The 22,254-nt window shown below is 49.7% G+C and overlaps 1 protein-coding gene across 2 annotated transcripts; it reads left to right on the top strand.

Annotated features, from left to right (window-relative positions):
- The first annotated feature begins 1,142 nt into the window (after positions 1–1,142).
- Positions 1,143–22,109, top strand: TRIB3 (tribbles pseudokinase 3). 2 transcript variants are annotated; one of them, XM_086932716.1, is made up of 4 exons: positions 1,143–1,887; positions 9,002–9,277; positions 17,371–17,663; positions 18,666–22,109. In XM_086932716.1, exons 2-4 carry the CDS (start codon positions 9,002–9,004, stop codon positions 19,162–19,164), a joined length of 1,068 nt encoding a protein of 355 aa, XP_086788842.1. In that variant the 5' UTR covers positions 1,143–1,887; the 3' UTR covers positions 19,165–22,109. The 2 variants fall into 2 exon arrangements, with proteins under 2 accessions (XP_086788842.1, XP_086788843.1); XM_086932717.1 differs by lacking the exon at positions 1,143–1,887 and adding an exon at positions 4,550–4,733.
- The last annotated feature ends 145 nt before the right edge of the window (positions 22,110–22,254 follow it).

Raw genomic sequence — 22,254 nt, forward strand, 5'->3', positions numbered from 1 at the left:
GGTAAACTGGTATACAGTTTGGTGAGTTTGAGTTTGAGAGTTTGAGTAGGGATTTGTAGAGTGCATAGCTACCCTCGGGCATCCCAGCGCTAACAAGACCTAGTATTCCAGAGGGGAGGGGGGGCGGTATGGAAGACGGGGTTTAAGGGAAGAGCCAGGAGTTTGAGTTAGTGCATGTGCTTTCAGTCGGGTATGGTGAGGTGTCTGCCGGATTTCAACAGGAATTTGTACATAAATACAGACACAAATGCACAAACACACTCTGCTGCTCTGCTTTGAAAGTCTTCAAAAATGTTGGTTATTATACAAAATATTGTTTTCTCTCACTTAGTACCACTATCAATCTGCATTCATCTCCCTTTCCACTGCTCTGCTTGTCGTTTCATGTAGTTTAACACTGTATGCCAGTGTGATTATTGAAAAATCTGAAGTTCAGCCCCCCTCCCCTCCCCCAGTCTTTCTTACCAAGTTACACCCCTGGCTATGCCAGCACTGGAGAATTGTACCACTGTGCCAGGTGGTGTATCACTGCTAGGACCAGCAGCAGTAGCCTGTGTGTCATGGGGCTTAAAAAAGTATTTAAGTAATGAATTGGCTGATTGATTAACTAATTAAGGAAATGCCCTCCACCCCCATACCACCCCCCGCCCGCCGTCACCTGTTTGAATTATAGAGACAATTGAGACTTAGTGGGCCTCTCAGACCTCGGGGACACGGTGCACTGCACCTGCTGCACCAATGCAAGCTAAGCCCCTGGCCAGCAGCAGGCGCCCTCCCCACCCATGCTGCAATCGCCAGTCAGAGTGAGTGTAATCCCTGAATCGGTGTGTGCAATCCCCCGCTGGGCGGCGCTTGGCACAGGCTGCCCGCGATTGCACACAGGTTCTCCGCATGTCATCATGGAGGGGGCGGGGCGGATGTCAGCCTGACGTGGACGGGGCGGAGCGAGGATGTTGCAATCAGGAGCGGGTGCATCATCAGCTGGGCTCTGACTCAGAGAGAGAAGCGAAAGCAGCCAGCATTGAGGGTTAGCGCGGATTTACATCATACCGAGGGGCGGGGCGAGCGGGTGACTGACAGGGAGAGTGGGAGGGGTGACTGTCAGAAAGGGAGGGCGAGTGCCACTCTGCTCTTTCCCTGATCCCTGCTCGCCCGGGTCGGATGCTCCTTGTGCCCACGCATCCAGCAACACCTGGGCGACACCTTCCCTGACCCCTCCCTCCCCCATCCAGGACCCTCTTGCGCACAGGGCCCCCCCTGCAGCACCCAGGAGCAAAGCAAGCCTCGCATCACCCGGCCCGGAGAGCGCACGGAGCGGACCGCACTTGTTGGTCTCACTATCACTCCAGGGGGCGGTGTGCCAGGGACCTCTGTTTGCTAGTCTTGTGCTGACCGGGGCACCGTGAATCATCACACTGGAGTGGGCATCGAACTGCCCATTACTGCTGCTGGCACAAAAAAAGCTCTTTTTTGACTTGGATATAGTGACCACTTGGCACTGAATTTACTCTTTTCTGGCCTGGAACTAGTTCCCACTCTTCTCTTGCCAGGGTCTGGCACCGCGTGGGCACACCAGCTACTCTTCGCTGGCTTTGGCAAAGCAACTCCTCTCCCCTGGCACAGGAACAGTGCCAGCTCTTCGTGAGACTGGCATCAGTGGCCTTGGCACAACTACTGCGGTTCATCGCTCTTTGCTGACCTGGGCATCGCTGGATCTGGGCAACTACCCTTCCCTGACCAGGGGCAGCATTCACTCTTCATTGGACCGGGCATCGGTGGCTTGGGCACCGCTACTACTGGGAATCCAGACTAGGCTTACGTGACCTGGGCACAGCAGCAACTCTTGGCCGGCTCACGCGCCTTGTGGTGGTCTGAGGACGTGACCAGGTAAGGATTCCTGTGCTCTGATATAGGCTGAGTAATGTGCATTAATGGTATCAGTTCTCCTGGTCAAAGAACTCTACCTTTACTTTAGGTCAAGCCAGAATTTATTCTCTGGCTCAATACTCAAGGTGGTCTGGGACAGTTGACATCACCTGCCCCAGGGTCTGTCCACAGCCTACCTCCTGTCCCTTGAATCAACTGGACAAAAAGTGTGTAGTGATCTGGTCTGGTGGTTAATCAGAGCAGTGGTCATGTGATACATGGACAGGTGGTTTTGTGGTTAGAACAATATGTGTTTTAATGACTGAACTTGGAGTTGGTCTAAAAGTTAACTGCCACCTCTGGGTGATGTGGGTTCTTCTCGCTGCGTCTTGGCGAGCGAGGCTGTAACCCTGAACTATCAGGGGTCTCCACTGGCCCCATCTGGGTGTGATTTATTTGTTAAGCTAAAGTGTGTTCTTGTGGTGGTCTTCAAATGTAGTGTCTCTGGTACTAGTATGTGGTCTAGAGGTTAAGTTGAGATATAGTTTTGTTGATATGTATTTAATGGTAATATTGAGTTGTGGTCTTACAGGGATGTTGATATGCGTCTTAATGGTTAAGTTGGTCTAATAGTTTCATTGATATGTGGTCTCGAGCTTAAGTTGTGGTTATGCGGATCTGGTGGGCAGTGATTACATTGAGATGTGGTTTAGTGGTCAAGCAGTGGTTGCATAATTATGTTGAAGTGGGCTCTAATGACTGAAACGTGGTTTTGTGGTTGAGTTAATTTTCTGAATAAGCTGAGATGTGGGCTACTGGTTAGTATGGGAAATCATTCCGTAGTTGAGAAGTGGTCTAATGATTTTGTTGGGATATGTCCATGCGGGATTGTTGACATGTAGCCTAGTAGTTGCTTTGCCGTCTAGTGGTTGAGATGGGGCCTAGTGGTTGCTGTGTGGTCTAGAGGTTGAGATGTGGTGTAGTGGTTGCTGTGTGGTCTAGTGGTTGAGATGTGGTCTGGTGGTTGAGATGTGGTCTGGTCTAGGGGTTGATGTGTGGTCTAGTGGTTATTGTGTGGTCTAGTGGTTCAGATGTGGTCTAGTGGTTGCTGTGTGGTCTAGTGGTTGAGATGTGGTCTGGTGGTTGAGATGTGGTCTGGTCTAGGGGTTGCTGTGTGGTCTAGTGGTTATTGTGTGGTCTAGTGGTTCAGATGTGGACTAGTGGTTGCTGTGTGGTCTAGTGGTTGAGATGTGGCCTAGTGGTTGCTGTGTGGACTAGAGGTTGAGATGTGGTCTAGTGGTTGCTGTGTGGTCTAGTGGTTGAGATGTGGTCTGGTGGTTGAGATGTGGTCTGGTCTAGGGGTTGATGTGTGGTCTAGTGGTTATTGTGTGGTCTAGTGGTTCAGATGTGGTCTAGTGGTTGCTGTGTGGTCTAGTGGTTGAGATGTGGTCTGGTGGTTGAGATGTGGTCTGGTCTAGGGGTTGCTGTGTGGTCTAGTGGTTATTGTGTGGTCTAGTGGTTCAGATGTGGACTAGTGTTTGCTGTGTGCTTTAGTGTTTCAGATGTGGTCTAGTGGCTGATATGTGTGGTGGTTGTTGTGTGGTCTAGTGGTTGAGGTTTGGTCTAGTGGTTGCCGTGTGTGTTCTAGTGGTTGCTGAGTGGTCTAGTGGTTGAGATGTGCTTTGGTGGTTGCTGTGTGGTCCACTGGTTGCTGTGTGGTCTAGTGGTTACTGTGTGGTTTAGTGGTTCAGATTTGGTCTAGTGGCTGCACCGTGTAGTGGTTGCTATGTGGTTTAGTGGTTGAGGTGTGGTTTACTGATAGTTTTGAGGGTGATCCGTGGTTGATAAATGCTTCAGGGTGAGCGATGGTTCGCTTGAGATGTCCTCCGGTGTGGGCGATGTGGCGGTCTAGTGGGTCAGCTGAGACCCGAGCTGGAGCTTTGCATGCGCTCTAATCAGTATGTTGAGATGTGGCTTTGTTATTACACTTGGCCTGGCTGTTGAGGTGTGGTTTAGTAAATATGTTGAGACGTGATCTGATGGTTGAGTTGACAACTGGCCTTACGGATGCAGAGTGGTCTAATTATACAGATGTGGACGAGGGCTTCACTTGAGACGTTTAAATGCCGTTGAGTGATGCAGTTTAGACATGGAGTCCGCCTGGGTTCATTGAGAGGTGGTCTCGTTGTCACTTGAGAAGATTGAAGATCTGGGGTCCAATAACACCTTCTTCACGGGCTCGCAGGGTGTGATCTGAGGCACATTCTCTCCTCTTAGCTCCTCTGCCCAAGTACCGTTCACGTAGGAATGAGTTAAATGCCATCTCTAGGTGCTATGCGTCTTCCCGGGCGAGTGAGGCTGTAACCCTCCGAGTTACCTTACCAGGCCCGGGCCCAGCCCCTCAGACTGCTGATGACATTGAACTCTGAAGCCCAGAAAGGGTTAACGGACGACCCTTCCTCCCCCTCCCCGACACTTGTCATCGTCCCCCGGGAATACGAAGCCGGAGGATTGCGACATCCGCTGATACTCCGAGGAACAGACGCCTTTCCTCTTCCTCTCCGTGGCAGGAAGGCTCGACTTCCTCCCGGCCCCCCAGGGAGGGCTCCTCCGGCTCCAGGAGGGACATCTCTGGCCCCGCCCCCGGGGCAGCGAGAGTGTCTGCCTCTCAGGGGGGTGGGGGTGCCAGACATGGGCCTGATTCAATCACTGCAGACTGGGGCTGTTGCTTCCTGACACAGCCGCACCTGGGGGGCTTTAAAACCCTCTCTCTGGGTCTCCGCCCTCACCTATCCTGTGTCACAGCAGCCGGACGGCTCTGAGGACGCAGACCCGACCCGCTCCCCACACCGAGCCGACCCCCGGAGGTAAGGGCTCCCCTTGGTACCTTTAGTTGCATTGCTTTCCAGGTAGTTAGTAAATGTGGAGTAGCGCTGCGTGCGTTTATGCGCTATACAGTAGGAGGCAGGCTTCTAGTTTCATTTCCTGGTTGTTGGTACCTGTGGTGGAGCGCTACATCCATCTATGTGCTATACGGCAGTAGGCAGGCTTCTCGTTTTATTTCTTGGTTGCTGGGGCGCTTCTATGCATCTATGCGCTATACAGCAGCAGACAGGCTTCTAGATTTATTTCCTGGTTGTTGGTACCTGTGGTGGGGCGCTACATGCATCTATGCGCTATTCAGCAGCAGCCAGGATTCTAGTTTTATTTCCTGGCTGTTGGTACCTGTGGTGGGGCGCTACATCCATCTATGCGCTATACAGCAGCAGCCAGGCTTCTAGTTTTATTTCCTGGTTGTTGGTACCTGTGGTGGGGCGCTACATGCATCTATGCGCTATACAGCAGCCAGGCTTCTAGTTTTATTTCCTGGTTCTGGTTGTTGGTGCCTGTGGTGGGGCGCTACATGCATCTATGCGCTATGCAGCAGGAGACAGGCTTCTAGTTTTATTTCCTGGTTGTTGGTACCTGTGGTGGGGCGCTACGTGCGTCTGTGCGCTTTACAGCAGAACACAGTCCTCAAGAAGTGTATAGTGCCCCACGCTGGTATACCCCAAGACACTGGGAAGGGAAGTTCGATGCTGGGGTGGGGGGATCGAAGGTGGGGGAGGTGGTAAGTTAATGCCGGTCCAGAGTGCATGTGTGTGATGGGGTCGAGCTGTGCCTGTATGATGGCGTTGGGCGCGTCAGGTGTGGGTGTATGTATGTGGTGCGAACGTTCATTCGGCGGGGTGGAGGCCATAGATGAATGTATAGGGAGGGCATGCATAGGTGGGGACGTTCGAAATGGATGAGGGACATCCCGGGCGGGGGCCTGGCGGGAAGGGTTGGGTTTCTTGTGTTCGGCCTGTTCATACCTGGTCTGAACTGACATGTTTCCGTCCAGTAAAGAGCGCTCACGCGTGGAATTTAAGACTTACGGACAAGAATGTATATTTTAAATTAGAATTTATGATTCGTGTGTTTGATTCCCCCCCCTTACCCCCCCCCCCCCCCCCCCGAAAAAAAAGTCAATGTGGTGTTTGTGGCTTGTCACAGGCGAGGGCGCCAATCCAAGCCGTGCAATTTACACTCAGTGAGTGAGATTTCAGAAATCTAAACAACCCAAATTACTTCACCCTACACATCTGGGGCAGAACGCTTTAGTGCCCCTGCCACCCCCCCCCCCCCCCCCCCCCCCCCCCCAGGATACCGTTGATGGCGCACACTTCCCTAAGCCTCGCAAGGACAAAGGTAAAAATTCCAGGGGAATTTACACATGTTGGCAAGAATGTATAGACAGGCCATTGTGACACAGTGATGCATTCACCACACTCGCCTCGCTGCTAAACATGGCACTGACACACCACCGAGAGAGACACACAAAAACCGCAGACCTTAAGAGGGCACCATTCGCACATTACTCAGGCGCCGTGACACACTGGCACGCCCCGACATGATGCCATCGGCATGAAACGCCAGCGCAGTCATACCTTCACACTCACCTCAGTGCTATATATAGCGCTGCAGTGAGACGGTGTCACAGCCCTCCGGAGCACTAGGGCATTACTGGAAATCAATCACCACCAGCTATAGTGACACGCGTGAGTGATAACACAAGCCACGCAGACCCGCAGGCTTTACTGCTAGAAGCAAGGCTGGCTGGCTTCGGCGCTAGACACCGACACGCCTGCCTTGCTGAGCCTGGCGGACCTCCAGGCTCAACCCAAGAATAAGAAACACACACTCACTACTACACACGAGCCAGACACAGGCCTCCCCCTGAAGACAGTCAACAGGCTCCTGCTAAATAGGTATACTCGGGCCTCCCCGCTGAACACGAGACACACGAGCCCTACAATTGAACAAAAGACACACAGGTCTCACTACTAAACAGAAAACAGACAGGCCTCCCCGCTGAACACGAGACACACGAGCCCTACAATTGAACAAAAGACACACAGGTCTCACTACTAAACAGAAGACAGACAGGCCTCCCCGCTGAACACGAGACACACGAGCCCTACAATTGAACAAAAGACACACAGGTCTCACTACTAAACAGAAGACAGACAGGCCTCCCCGCTGAACACGAGACACACGAGCCCTACAATTGAACAAAAGACACACAGGCCTCACTACTAAACAGAAAACAGACAGGCCTCCCCGCTGATCACGAGACACACGAGCCCTACAATTGAACAAAAGACACACAGGTCTCACTACTAAACAGAAGACAGACAGGCCTCCCCGCTGAACACGAGACACACGAGCCCTACAATTGAACAAAAGACACACAGGTCTCACTACTAAACAGAAAACAGACAGGCCTCCCCGCTGAACACGAGACACACGAGCCCTACAATTGAACAAAAGACACACAGGTCTCACTACTAAACAGAAGACAGACAGGCCTCCCCGCTGAACACGAGACACACAAGCCCTACATTTGAACAAAAGACACACGGGTCTCACTACTAATGAGTACACACAGGGTTCATTGCTGAACGCGACAAATATGCCTCCCTGTTGAACACAAAGCAAGCAGGCCTTATTGCTGAACTCGAAACACACAGGCTCACTACTAAACAGGAGACCAACAGGCTTCACTGATAAACACGAGACACACACTCCTCCTTGCCCACAACAAGAGTACACATACATGTCTAGTGTTGTGTCATGTGTAAGGATTACACCTGATCTGACTCGTCGTCTCTGTTCAGTGAGTCCCTCCTGGCTTGTCCTCAGTCTCCCTCTGTGTGCAGTGAGTCCCTCCAGGCTTGTCCTCACTCTCCCTCTGTGTGCAGTGAGTCCCTCCAGGCCTGTCCACAGTCTCCCTTTCTGTGCAGTGAGTCCCCCATGCTTGTCCTCAGTCTCCCTCTCTGGGCAGTGAGTCCCTCAAGACTTGTCCTCAGTCTCCCTCTGTGTGCAGTGAGTCCCTCCAAGCTTGTCCTCAGTCTCCCTCTGTGTGCAGTGAGTCCCTCCAAGCTTGTCCTCAGTCTCCCTCTGTGTGCAGTGAGTCCCTCCTGGCTTGTCCTCAGTCTCCCTCTCTGTGCAGCGAGTCCCTCCAAGCTTGTCCTCAGTCTCCCTCTGTGTGCAGTGAGTCCCTCCTGGCTTGTCCTCAGTCTCCCTTTGTGTGCAGTGAGTCCCCCCAGGCTTGTCTTCAGTCTCCCTCTGTGTGCAGTGAGTCCCTCCGGGCTTGTCCTCAGTCTCCCTCTGTGTGCAGTGAGTCCCCCCCCCCATGCTTGTCCTCAGTCTCCCTCTCTGTGCAGTGAGTCCCTCAAGACTTGTCCTCAGTCTCCCTCTATGTGCAGTGAGTCCCTCCAGGCCTGTCCTCAGTCTACCTCTGTGTGCAGTGAGTCCCTCCAGGCTTGTCCTCAGTCTCGCTCTGTGTGCAGTGAGTCCCCCCCATGCTTGTCCTCATTCTCCCTCTGTGTGCAGTGAGTCCCTCCAGGCCTGTCCCCAGTCTTCCTCTCTGTGCAGTGAGTCCCTCCAGGCTTGTCCTCAGTCTCCCTCTGTGTGCAGTGAGTCCCCCCATGCTTGTCCTCAGTCTCCCTCTGTGTGCAGCGAGTCCCTCCAGGCCTGTCCCCAGTCTTCCTCTGTGTGCAGTGAGTCCCTCAAGACTTGTCCTCAGTATCCCTCTGTGTGCAGTGAGTCCCTCCAGGCCTGTCCTCAGTCTCCCTCTGTGTGCAGTGAGTCCCTCCAGGCCTGTCCTCAGTCTCCCTCTGTGTGCAGTGAGTTCCTCCAGGCCTGTCCTCAGTCTCCCTCTGTGTGCAGTGAGTCCCCAATGCCTGTCTTCTTCTCCCTCTGTGTGCAGTGAGTCCCTTCAGGCCTGTCCCCAGTCTCCCTCCCTGTGCAGGGAGTGCCTCCCGGCCTGAAATGAGACTCCGCCTTTGTGCAGCTAGCTCCTGCAAGTGGGTTCTCCCCCCTAGCCGCTGAGTCATGTTTCTACTCGTTGACCTGTGTTTCTACTCATTGACCTGTGTTTCTACTCATTGACCTGTGTTTCTACTCATAGACCTGTGTTTCTACTCATAGACCTGTGTTTCTACTCATAGACCTGTGTTTCTACTCATAGACCTGTGTTTCTACTCATAGACCTGTGCTGCTAGAGTCCTGCTCTCCAGAACTAACGCCTTTCTTCTTCTTGTCCTTCTAGATGAGCCTAAATGTGCACAATGTCCCTCGAGGGCCTCTTCTCAGCAGGAAGCGCCTTGACGCAGAGGACTCTGACACCCCCAGGTGTAAGCGGCCCCGGACTGGCCCCCCGCCTGGACTGGCACCATGTCTACGCCCCCTTCCGCGACCCTCCTGTGCTGCACCCCACGAGCGGACCATCTCCAAGATAGGGCCCTACACCTTGCTGGACCACCAGGAGAGGCCAAACGTGTACCTGGCAGTTCACCGGCATACTCAGGAACCCTACATCTGCAAGGTGAGCACCCCTCCTCTCCCAGCCCTGGGCAGGGAACTTCAGATCAGAGTTTAAGGGTTAACTCTGCTGTCAGGCTGACATCTCTGGCATCAGTGCCACCTGAAGGTAGCTCTGCTGTCAGACTGAAAACTGTGGCATTAGTGCAACCTGAAGGTAACTCAGCTGTCAGGCTGGCATCTGTAACAGATGTGCAATCTCAGGCATAGCTATGCTGCCAGACATGCAATTCTCATCCCAGCAACTTGATGCTAGCTCTGTTGTCAGATATATATTTCTGTCGTCTCAGTAACCTAATGATAACTCTGTAGTCAGACTTGCATATCTAACATAAGCAGCAGGCAGTCTGCTCTCAGACCATTCGCTAATGTTTAAGCACTCTGGGACCCAAGGGCTATTTCTGCCACCAGACATACTTCACTAACATCTGAACAACCAGAGATAGCACAGATGGACAATATATTACTTGTCTAAGGGATGTGTTCAAGTTCCTAAGCTCAGGAAAATAATCTTATGCTTTTCAGGAATGCAGTTGTTACTTGCGGCTGTCAGAGAGAGAGCCCGTTCATGAATATCGGATACAAAATCCCATTATCCATTAATTCACTGTTGCGAAGTAGTAATGTTGGGAAACAAAAGTTGTTTACTATTGTTGCTACATTATATATGTGATAAAGCACCCCCTGCCTTACATTATAAGGATATTGCAATTTACCGGGCAGAACCTTTTTAAGGTTAGGGATCTCCAAGGTGACTTGCAATATTCTTATAATGTATGACAGGGCGTACTTTATTCCTTATAATACATGGTCACACTATCATGTTTCCCACAAACCAGTTCAATCCTTTGTGCACACCTCTTTCGTATAAGAGAAATCATGTTTGCAAACATGAAGAATAAAAATAGATTCTCTGGTGCAAAATTAAACACATAATAAAGCTGTTAGGTAATTGCTGCAAAAATATATTAGAACCAGTTTAATGCAAGTATTTTTTAAAAACCACGCAAAATAGAAACATACAGAAGATTATATCTTTTTTATAACTACTTTAGGAGAGTAATAAAATAAACATGCTTCCATAAATCTCTTTCAGGTTGTATTTGTACGATTAGAAAAACAGAGCAGAAGAAAGACAAGCAACATTTCATTTTCGCTGTTTAAACAGCTGCTTTAATTACGCTTGTGACCTGACCTGCCTTACACCCCTGGCAGCAGGCGCTGTGTTGTTACAACTCAACTGCATTAAGTGTCTGACTTGATTTGGATATAATTGGAGACTGAAGTTGTCACAAGTCAAATAAATTAGAGACAGGGTTTGCAGAATCTCATGATTATAAAGTAATTCCAAGCTGCTCTAACAAGGCTCCCCTCTCCGATATATATGTAATACTATTTAGTACTATATTTTGAGATCTGACTGTCGGAATACTCTGGGTATCTTTTATTTTTCAATCTCAACCTGCCCGGAGTGGTTTGCAACTGTGTTAAAAGTAAAATGTAAAACGGCCTCTATCCTTGTTCTAAAGATGTGCAGTGTTCCCCAGATTGATAAGGGCTGTAAAACACGGTTCAGAAATTAAAACGACCCTGTAAAAGCTCAAATGTGAGGAATAGCGTTGATTAATTAAGGAATGTTGGAACCTGTCTGTAATGATGCCCTGCTCTCAATAATCACAGGACACCGTGTAGTGGTTCCGTTAATTTATTCTCAGTATTGCTCGTGTAGAGAGCGCCGTGCCGACACAGCCGTGCCGCCAGCGTTCGCGCCGATTCTGGTGGATGCGCGCGCATCCCCCATGATGGCCGCTAGCACGTCGCGTCGTGACGCAACGTGCAACAGCTAAAACGCCAACACTACATATCTCCCTTTTTTCCAAACACAGAACACATTTACTCACGGACCACTGTTCATATCAAAGTCTCGATATCTGGCTGGCATCATCACTGGTCTTCCCCTGCGGGTCAGTCTCAATGGGGTAACCAGGCCCCCTCGCTCAGAAGTCTCAGCACCTCTTCCATCGTCGCTCATCGCTCCTGGGCTCTCCCTTGCTCTACTTCCTCTCGCTTCAGTCTCCGCTCTAGGGCTCTCTCCACTTTCTTGTCCCTGGTCAACCTCATCACTTCCCAAATCCATTTCGCCTTCGAATTGTTCATCTCTAGCCACAGTTTCTTCTCCACCTTCCAGGTCCCGTCCTTCAGGGTTCCACTGTAGTACCTTGTTGCACCTTGCCATGCGGTCCTGAGACCACACGTTGCCAACACTCAACAAGGCCGCTCTATCGTAGACTTTCTTCACCTGCAGGGCTTTGCTGTACTTGCTTTCTCCCTTCCTCTGCTTCGTCGCCAACTTCACTCGCACCCATTCACCTTCTTCCAATTCAGTGTCTTTCACGTTCCTCCGTCTATTGTAGTGCTTCGCATAGATAGCTTGGGCTTTCTCCAGGTTTGCCTGTACTACCGCTGGGGACCATTTGCTCAGTATGGTTTTCTCCTTCCACACCCTGTTGTCCCTTGTGAAAGGGTCACGTCCTCTCAAGAGTTGGAAGGGACTGTAGCCCGTTCCTGTGGGGGCGATCCTGTACGCCCATATCATCTGCCATATTTCCTTTTCCCAATCTTTGTTGTTCGCTATCGCTGCTTGCACGGACCCCATCACCACACCATTAAATCGTTCGACTTGTCCGTTCACGGCTGGGTGATAGATTGGCGTGTGCTTTGCAAGGATCCTGTTCCTCTCCATGAAATTTGCCCATTTGTCTGATTTAAATTGAGGACCATTGTCGCTCAGGATGACTTTAGGGATGCCTTCTCTCACGAAGGTGTCGCTCAGGAATTTCAGTACTGTCTCTGTGTCCATCACCTCCTCCACCTTCATCTCTGGCCATTTCGAGTACCTATCTACAAGCACACACACATACTTTTGAACGCCTTGTCCATCCAAGATGGGACCTAAAATGTCGACAGACAGTTCCTCCCATGGGTTTTGTGGCGGATCAAACTTTCCCAGCACTGGGCGTAATGGTTTGAGAGTCTTATCCGCTCCTTGACATTGGGGACAGTCCCTGACATATCTTTCTGCCCTCAGGTCCATGCCAGGCCACCAATAGCTTTGTTTGGTCCTCAGCTTCATCTTGCCTATCCCTAAGTGTCCTTCATGGAGCATCGCCATTAACTTGGGAATAATGTCCGCTGGAGGGATTACTTTATCCCCTCTGTATATAAACACTCCTTGATCGTCCACTGATAGTTCTTCTTGGACTTCATAGTACGTCTTTAAATTTTCATGGACCCGTTTTTTCTCAGGCCATCCCTGTACTATGCATAGTTTCACTTCCTGTAAGGTTGGGTCCGCCTCGTACGCTACCTTCCACTCCTGGTTGCTGATGACCCTTTCCTGGTCGTCTGTCAGCGCTACCATCTCTTCTCCTCTTCTTGTTCCTCCTCTCTTGGTTCCATGGCCGCTGCCCTACTCAGATAGTCCGCCACCTTGTTCCGGCTGCCAGGGATGTACTCGACATCATACCTAAACTCCAGCAGTTTTAGTGTCATCTTCAAGATCCTGGGGGTAGCGCTCGCATGACCACTGGACGTCAGGACTTTCACTAATGGCTTGTGGTCAGTTCTCAATTGGAACCGTGTGCCCCATAGAAACTGTCTAAACCTGGTCATTGCCCACACTACGGCAAGCATCTCCTTCTCGATGACACTATATTTCCTTTCGGTGTCGCTCAGGGTGCGTGATGCGAAGCTCAGCGTGTCCATCTCTCCTTGTCCCCGCTCTTGCATTAGTACTGCCCCCAGGCCTTTGTCACTTGCGTCCGTTGTGAGCACAGTCTTTCCTTGGGGGTCATATCCTTGTAAGGGCACTGATCCCACTACGTCTTTCTTGATGCACTCAAATTCTCTTTGTGTGTCTTCATTCCATTCAAATGCTGTGCTCTCTCTTGTCAACTTCCTCATGTGGTGAGTCTTTGTAGCGAAGTGCTGTACAAATTTACTATAGTATTCGGCCATTCCTAAGAAGGACCGGACTTCTTCTTTGTTGGATGGTGGTGGTGCTTCACAGATCGCTCTCACGTTTTCCAACTTGGGAGTGATTCCTTGCACCCCGATTTCATGTCCTAAGTAGGTCACTGTTTCCATGCCTAGGCGGCACTTCTCTTACTCCGCCGTGAGACCTTTCTCTTCCAATACTTTCAGGACCTTGGTGAGCTTGGCATCGTGGTCTAGTTTGTCTCACCCCATAACCAGGATATCATCCTGGAAGTACTGGATGCCATCTACCTTCCCAAACAGTTGGTGCATCAATTTCTGGAATACTGCCGCTGCTGACGCCAGTCCAAACGGCATGCGCCGAAACTGGTAGCAGCCGAAGGGGGTGATAAATGACGTCAACCTCCTGCTCTCCGGGTGCAGTGCGATTTGATGGTACGCTGATGTCAGATCGATGGTCGAGTACCATTTGATCCCTCTCGTCTTGGCCAGCATCTCTTCAATCCTTGGTAAGGGAAATTTCTCTACCACGATGTTCTTGTTCAGCTCGCGTAGGTCGACGCAGAGCCTGACCTTTCCATTGGGGTTTCATGACGACCACTAGTGGCGCCAGCCACTCTGCGCACGTGATTGGTTCAATGATTCCTCTTTTCTCCAGACTTAGTTGTTCCTCTTGCACTGCCTCTCTTACTGCAAGTGGTACGTTTCTCACTTTATGCGCCACTGGTATGGCGCCTTCCTTGAGGATGATTCTGTGTGCAAACTTCTCCAGCTTGCCCACCGTGCCTCCGAAGACCTTGGGGTACTCTTCCTTCCACTTATCCAGGTTTGGCCACACCTCCGGCTCAGTGAGGAGGATCTGCTCCTTGCCTCCAGGGTCCAATTTGATGCCTAGGTCGCCCTGGTCTCCTTGTTCAATGTACTTCACCATACTCCTGGATGATTTTCTGCGGCACACTTTCTCATAGTGCCCTAGGATCCCACAGTACATACATTTGGCGCAAAACGCCGGGCACTTTCTGTCGTGGGCTTCGTGCGCCCAACTTCTGCATCTGTAGCATGGCTTTTTGCTGCTTCCTGTCTGCTTCCCCGGTGGTCCTGGGTTTCCTTGCCATTTGTTCGGTCCCTTTGGCATGGCTCCCCTGCCTCTGCTGTCCCTTCTTGGGTCTTCATCTCCAATTCTGTTTACCATAGCACTCGCCGCTGTTTCCCTCTTCGCAGCTTCTGCACACCTGCGCGCCATTTCTGCTCTTTTCACCACTGTCATGACTTCCTGCAACGTGACGTCGCCGCTAGCCCATAGTTTGTCTTGCACGGCGGTGCTCGTGGTATGCATGACGATCTGATCCTTGATGAACTCGTCTTGGAACGCGTCATACTTGCACGTTGATGCCAACTTCCTCAGCGCGGTCACATACTCCTCCACTGACTCTCCAGGTTGTTGTTTACGCTGCTGAAAATTATATCTATCGATCGAGACACAGACCGTCGGTCTGTAATGTTCATTCAATTCCTCTATGGCGTGGGCGTACACATCATCGTCGGTGGCCGCCCGCTGTTTCGGTGTGAGGTTCTTGAATATCCTGAGCCCTTCTGGGCCTAGATTATGTAACAGTATGCGCCTTTTCCTTACACTTGAGAATTTTTCTTCGTTCTCATCTTCTAAGACCTCAATGAAGTTGTCAATCTATTCTCTCCAATCCTCCCATCGCATGAGTGGTTCCCCTAGTTTAATCAAGAACTGCACTGGTGCCGTCGCAGCTGCCGCTGACGCGCTCATCTTTTTGCGCTTTACTGTCGGTGCGGTGTCGTCGTGGTTCTTGGGGCTGCCAGGCGCACTATTGCCATCTAGTTCTTCTGATTTGGGTAGGGGGCCCTCTTTGTCTGCCCCTCCGCTCTCCCCAGAGGTCGCCAGAGCTCCTGAACTAGTGGTCTGGTGTTGGCTGGTGAGGTGGTGGGGTGTAGGGTGCTTTGCGCCCCTCTGCCGGTCCTGGATGGCTCCCCGTGGTTCACCCCTGCTTCCTCCTTGGGTCTGTGGGCCCTGCCGCGCTCTCTACTGTTCACTTGCCTGTGTGGGTGGGTGGTCAGAGGCAGGTCTGTCCAGTGTTGCTTGCTACTCCTGGATTTTGGCTCTTCCGTTTTTTTTTCTTTTTTTTTTTTCCGTGGGTCAGATCACGACCTCGTCGCCATTGTAATGATGCCCTGCTCTCAATAATCACAGGACACCGTGTAGTGGTTCCGTTAATTTATTCTCAGTATTGCTCGTGTAGAGAGCGCCGTGCCGACACAGCCGTGCCGCCAGCGTTCGCGCCGATTCTCGTGGATGCACGCGCATCCCCCAAGAGGGCCGCTAGCACGTCGCGTCGTGACGCAACGTGTAACAGCTAAAACGCCAACACTACACTGTCTTACAACCATGCTCGTTAAGGGCCGACCCTGCAAGAGCTGTGCAACATGTACCAGTAGCAGCTACCAAAAGTTGCTTACTGCTGCCACCAAGCGGTCAAAGTCGGAGAGGCAGGACTGCGCACTGGCAACAATCCACAAAGTAAATCACTCGGTCCACCAAACAATTTGAATGTCATGACGAGTTCAAAAATGTGGAAAAAAGAATGCGCTCTGTGACGTGCACTTAAAAATAAACACCTGAAGATTACATATAGCCGAATTCGATCCAAGGCTCCAGCTAGAATGGCTGCTGGGGGTGGGGACATTTTGAGCGAGGAAAGCTGCTTTACTACTGCAAGAGGACCCTGAAAAGGAATATTCGGAGTGAAACCTGGTGGCCTCTTTCAGGGCCGGACAGGGCTCTTAAAAGCAGGCTTGCAGTTTTTCCGTTTTGAAGTGAGGAGGGAAGTAGGGCTAATTATGAGTCTTACTGGTTTTAAGACACATCAGCATCACGCATACGTCTTTATGTTTTTTAGATCTCAACAGAGATCGTATAATATAAATAATCACATACATAAATAGGAATAGCTCAGAGTGAGATCATTTTACAGTATAGGAACACCAATCACACATCAAAGTTAGTAAACTGATAAAAAAAACCTCTAGAATTGATTACAAACAATAAAACCAATAACCTCAGTTTATTTACCGAGCTACTCTAAAAGACAGTGCGTCTTTAGCAGATATTATTCTGGCATTTTGAAAAATAGAACATAAAAACCTTCGTCTTTTAGATTGTAAACTTGACAGACAAAAATAATGTGATTAAATTCTTGGACTCCATTTTTTTTCTTTAACAAAAATGTGCAAGCTCTATATATTTTAGTTTTCCCTAGGTTTTTATTATACTTATTAGCGTGAGAGCAGGTGCTCTTAATAATATAAACAACTGATATTTACAACATCTTACACCATGGCAGATGCACTAAAAGCAGCCATAAATACTAGTTTTTTTTTCAAATATATGTACACCAAGCAGAAAAATGAAAAAAAAAGCGCCCAGTTAATTTAGATTGCAGTGGAATGTTTTTGAACCTCATTTTTATGTAATGGTCTACATGTTGGAGGCCTGAGAAGAAAAAGTCCCCAACCAAAAGTTTGCGATTTATGAGAAGGGGGAGAACCAAGCAGAGGATACTGGCCTCCTGGCCTATATGTGCCTGCTCACATAAACAGTCCTGTGATATCAGGAGAAACTCTGGGGACATGTCCTCCATGGGGGATAATAACAGGAGAACTGGCAGAGAGGGCAATTTAAAGATGTGCCAACATGTCGGTCGGTGCCTCGGAAACGCAGATGAGAGTGAGGCCGAGTCATGGCTGATGTGGGTTGAGCTATTGATCCATGTTGTATGCTGTATTGGGCGGAACTTAAATGCTAATGACACAAATCGATGGAAAGAGCTGGTTGTAAGCACCTGTAATAAGTATCTTATACATATAAGTTAAGTAATGTCACTAGGCCATGGCAAATGACAACCCAAAAATTAGAATCTCAACATAATCTCGAGACCCCATCCCAATCCAACCATTAGCTCAAGCCTCAGCGAAAGCATTAAACCAACAACTTTATTGGTGGGTGTTGGCTTCGTCCATTGTTTTTTAATTCTGGGATGCCCAGCCATTTCTCACATGCTCTTTTTCTTTCAGGTGTACACCATGAAGAATTACCAGGAGGTCATAGCTCCCTACACCCGCCTGCCTCCTCACCCGAACATTGCCCCCATCACCGAGATAATCCTTGGGGACCAAAGTGCCTACCTCTTCCAGGAGCCGGGTCATGGTGATATGCACTCTCACATACGACAACGCAAGCGACTACCAGAGAGGGAGGTGGCCACCATCTTCAGGCAGATGGCAGAGGCCGTGGCACACTGCCACGCCAAGGGGGTCCTTCTGCGTGACCTCAAGCTACGCAAATTCATCTTCTCGGATAAGGACAGGTAAGCAGGCATTCCTGAACCAAACTGTTGCCAAGGGGTAGACTGGCCCATAAGAACATTCCCAGATACCCATGATGTATGGTGGGGGGGCACAGGGTTAGTTCAATGGTTTTGGTTGGAGGAAAGTAAGGGGTGAGAGACAGTAAGAGCCATGAAATAAAAAGGGCAGAGACAGTTTCCAGTTGACACTGTGAGATATATAGTGGTGCATTGGTCTGTGAGATACTGACTGTTTAAGGCTGTCTCTTTTAGCAGTGGAATGAGACGGGGGGCCTTCTCCCAGTCAGGGCCAGACTTGGGCATGGGCGAGCTGGGCCCTGGCCCAGGGCGCCAGTATTGGAGGGCGCAGCATGGAGTTGCCTGACTTAATTTCATGCAAATAGCAGCTCATCCAGTCTTACTCTGTAATGAGCCCTTAATGTACGTCAACATAATTGTTAGCACCCCCATCACCCCCTACCCTCTTCCATCTTCCTCACACCTCCTGCCACCACATTGCAACGACCCCCGCCCCCACAAAAAACAACACATTTTCTTTCCGACCAGGATGCTGTCCCGGTCAATTCGATTTAGGGCCGCCCTGCTCCCAGTACACTTGGTGGGTGCAGCTCAGGGTCTGGCACTTTCCAGTGTGTCATCAGAAGTGGAAGATCGGGTGACCAGGCATGAACCTCACTGTTTCTGGGGCTCTCTCTACCTTAAAGAAGAGTTATTTGATATTTCTCAGTCCTATGCGCATAAGGTGTCTAGAGGAGGTGGGTGTGAGAAGGAAGAGTGGATTACAGTATTTTAATCTGAGTTGAAGCACAACAGACCTTTATGCTTATTTCAGTGCTTCTGGTTGAATTTGGGAATCCAGAAGTGGCTAAAGTTTTTTTGCACAGCCCTTCGTCAAATTGGGGTTTTTGTGTGTGTGATTATATATGAATTTAACATGCACATCGTCGAGATTGAAGGAATTTTAGGTTTGATGTAACTTATCCTGCTATCCTTTTTTACCAGGACAAAGGTGGTGCTGGAGAACCTAGAGGACTGCCACCTCTTGGACGGCCCAGAGGACTCCCTGTCTGACAAGCACGGCTGCCCGGCCTACGTGGGTCCTGAGATCCTCAGCATGGACAGTTACTCAGGGAAAGCAGCAGACATCTGGAGCCTCGGCGTCATCCTGTACACAATGTTGGTGGGGCGGTACCCATTTGAAGACACAAATCCCGCCTCGCTTTTCAACAGGATCCGTAAGGGGGTCTTCGCTGTCCCAGACTGTCTCTCCCCCAAGGCGCGATGCTTGATCTACAGCATCCTGCGTAAGGACCCGGCAGAGAGACTCACTGCCCAGGGCATCCTGCTCCACCCCTGGCTTTTGGCCACAGATGCAATGTTGGAGGACTGCCGGCTGCACCCGTCTGATGAAACGGGACGTGACCAAGAGGTGCCTGAATTTAAGATCTGCGAGGATCAGTACGATGATGATGGAGAAGAAGAGCAGGCCCTTTACAGCTAAAAAATGCAGTTCCTGGTTGATGCTAAACAGTGTCAAACTGGTCTGACAGCCTTGATGGGCCAGAGCAGAGGGAAGGCAGTTGGGACTGTCTGCCTTTCACTGGAGGGCTCCATCGGCCAGCCTCGCGGAGACCTCTGCAACCAGAAGTGTTCTTAAATGCCTCTCAACTGGTGGAAACCAAGGATTGTTCCCATAAACCAAAGTGCCTCCAAGTAGCCAGTGCCTTATGCAGCATGTGCCTTGTGCCATAATCCAGATGTGAAGGAACCAGCACCCTACTTTTAGATCTGGCTTGGATTTTTTCATGGTTTTGACTTGTGGAGACACTTCTGCTCCTCAGAGATGTGTGGGTAGCCTGTTTTAGTGAGGGCTATCTCAAAGTATCAGCAGTGACTTGCCTTGACCTGTACCAGACAGCGGGGATCTTTTGTGGAGGGGAGCACTGTAGAAGCATATTCAAAGTACTGTTTCTGTGCCTGAAGCAGACCCGACACTGGACCTTGCTTTAGTACACTGCCCGGCACTGACCCAGAGCAGACTTTGTTGAATGCGGCTTAAAACACTCTCTCTGTTTTGTTTTCAGCCTGCCACGCTTGCTAGCACCCGGCCTCCAGTTTAGAGTTCTGCCTTGTCTCTCTTTGACCTGAATTCACCTCTCAGGTCAGCATGGAACCAAATGACCTTGGTTGACCTTGCCCTATCCATATGTGGTTTGACTTAAGAGGAAACATACATTTCCAAACAGACCTAAGCCTTTAATCAATGGCAGTACTAGAATAGATTCATGTACGGGTTGTACAGGTTGGCTTTTCCCTGACATGTGACTGATTCTATTCCAGACCAAAGCTAGGCTAGGAGGCGGTACAAGTACCCTCTCTGGCCTCCCCATATCTCTGAGTGTCCCTCATATCATGCCATATCTCTGGATTTTCTGACATCCATGTTGCTGTGCTGTCCACACCCCCTATTCTGGACTGCCCTATTCACTCCCAGAAGCCAGTAGAGAACAATAAGTCTTTAATCAATCCAGAGGGAGGTTTTGGTTCAACTGAGAGTGAGGCCATCTGGGTCGACTTAGTGAGCGGACATGACTTCAATCGTTGTGAGGTGATTGGTCACTCCAGAGAGAACTTGTGGTCAAACCTTAAAGATTAGTCATGAGCGCAGCCAGAAAACGGGGAGGTCGCGAGTCAAACCAGCTCTCTGGTCATTCTACACGAAGGCCATAGTTTGATTTAAGGAATGGTATGGCTCCACCAAGAAAGCGAGAGGACATGGGTCAAACCGGAGCGAGGGCATGGTTCAAGCCTGAGAGAGTCAAACCAAAAAAGGAGAAGTCTTGAGTCAAACCATTGAGTGCATTGGGTCCACCCAGAGAGGGTTCATTGGTGTCTTCAGAGGGAGGGCATGGTTCAACCCAGAGAGAATTCATGGGTAACCCAGAGAGAAGGTATGGGTCAACCTATGGGCAAATTACAATCCAGTTTGCACTCTTAGTTGCTGTTCTCTTGCCTTCCAACGCACTTTCTGGGTAGTTGGGTGGGTGGTGGCGGCTTGGATTACGGAAAGCTAATTGTGTTTATTGTATGTAACAGTCCATATGTGTACCCTATGCTGGTGCCCATGTCTGCGTTGTAAACAAGGGCACTATAAAGTCATGTTGAATATGTTCGTCTTGGAAAGCGGCTGGATGACCCGGGCTCTCACACTACACCAGCGCTGATCAGACGAGGCAGCTTACCTAAGAGCTCAACGGCATCTTTATGCCTGAATCATAGATGTAAAATTGTGTGACACCCAAATGTTGATGTCTGTGCACCTACAGATTGGATTGGAGCTTAGCCTCGATTCACTCTACTCAGCAGTGTGCATTGCAAGGGACAAATACTGACATATTATGTTCAGATGTACTAGAAAGGGGTCTGCAACAACTACATAGCTATGCCCACCTATGGTGCACCTCTTCACTCTTTGCAGGAGTGGGATTCCTCCTGATTGATGCTGAAAGATTGTGTTCAGATGGCTAGAAAAGGTTTTGTAAAACTCTCATGGGTCTGCCCTTCCCCAGCACGGGACTCTTCAGAGCTTTAAACTAATGCTAAAAGGGCAGCTGTATATATATATATATATCTGTGTGTGCGTGTGTGTGTATATATATATATATATATATATATATATATATATATATATATATATAAATAAATATATATATATATATATATATATGTCACCGCACTCCAGGAAACCCGCCCTGTGTGCTGTTCTAATGTACAATAAATGAGAATGTTATGGATTTCTTGGAGTATGGTGAGTTTATATGCAGGAAACAATAAGTGGGAGGCATTGTTCGAGCTTCCAATGCCAGCATCAGCTGTTGGAGCACGCGGTCCCTTTGACCACATTGCTGCAGCATATATATATATATATATACACACACGTACGCCCACTCAGTGCCTTTCATTTTTGTACCCAAGTGCCTTCCCCCCACCCATCCCTGGTTTGGGGGTTCTTGAATCTATGGTAGATAGATGATAACCACAGGTATCTCCCCATGGATGGAGTAGAAGCTTGTAGGTTTAAAGTATTCCTGAAAACTTCTTACCCGAAATTTGGGGTAATAATCCTTATGAAGGGGAGGGAGGGTCATTCCTTTTAATCACCAGTGGTGGGGGTCTGTCTTCTCCCCATGAATTCTTTAAACAGTGCCTCAACCCTCCCCTCCCGACCAGACCTGTAGGTGCCTGCATCACTCCTAACAAACATTCCTCACCCCAACGTGCCAACCTCTCCCCATAGTGTTTACCTCGTGGCACCAACCAAGTGCCCTGTAACCCCAGGACTTATGTGTTAGTGCCCAGTCCTGCATTCGCACTACAGAGGGAGATCTATTTGTCGTAATGTGTCTTTTTTTTTGTCTTTTGATAAATTAAAGTTTTTGAATTGTATATTTGTCCGCGTGCTTCTTTTGGGATTGGAGGGCGGTGATTTAAGGTCAGGTGGATGGGATTTGGATTAAAGCCAGGTGCAATTCAAGCACCCAGATGGGCCTAACCATGATGTAAGCACTTGCCTAGGGCACGTGCCCCATTC

Source organism: Lissotriton vulgaris, chromosome 7, assembly GCF_964263255.1.
Source record: "Lissotriton vulgaris chromosome 7, aLisVul1.2, whole genome shotgun sequence".
NCBI lineage: Eukaryota > Metazoa > Chordata > Amphibia > Caudata > Salamandridae > Lissotriton > Lissotriton vulgaris.

Bases quoted from the DNA above. Each gene is read 5' to 3' on its own strand.
- TRIB3 (XM_086932716.1), top strand. From the start codon at position 9,002: ATGAGCCTAAATGTGCACAATGTCCCTCGAGGGCCTCTTCTCAGCAGG. The intron at 9,278-17,370 runs GTGAGCACCCCT...TTTTTCTTTCAG, and splicing joins AGGAACCCTACATCTGCAAG to GTGTACACCATGAAGAATTA. The intron at 17,664-18,665 runs GTAAGCAGGCAT...CTTTTTTACCAG, and splicing joins ATCTTCTCGGATAAGGACAG to GACAAAGGTGGTGCTGGAGA.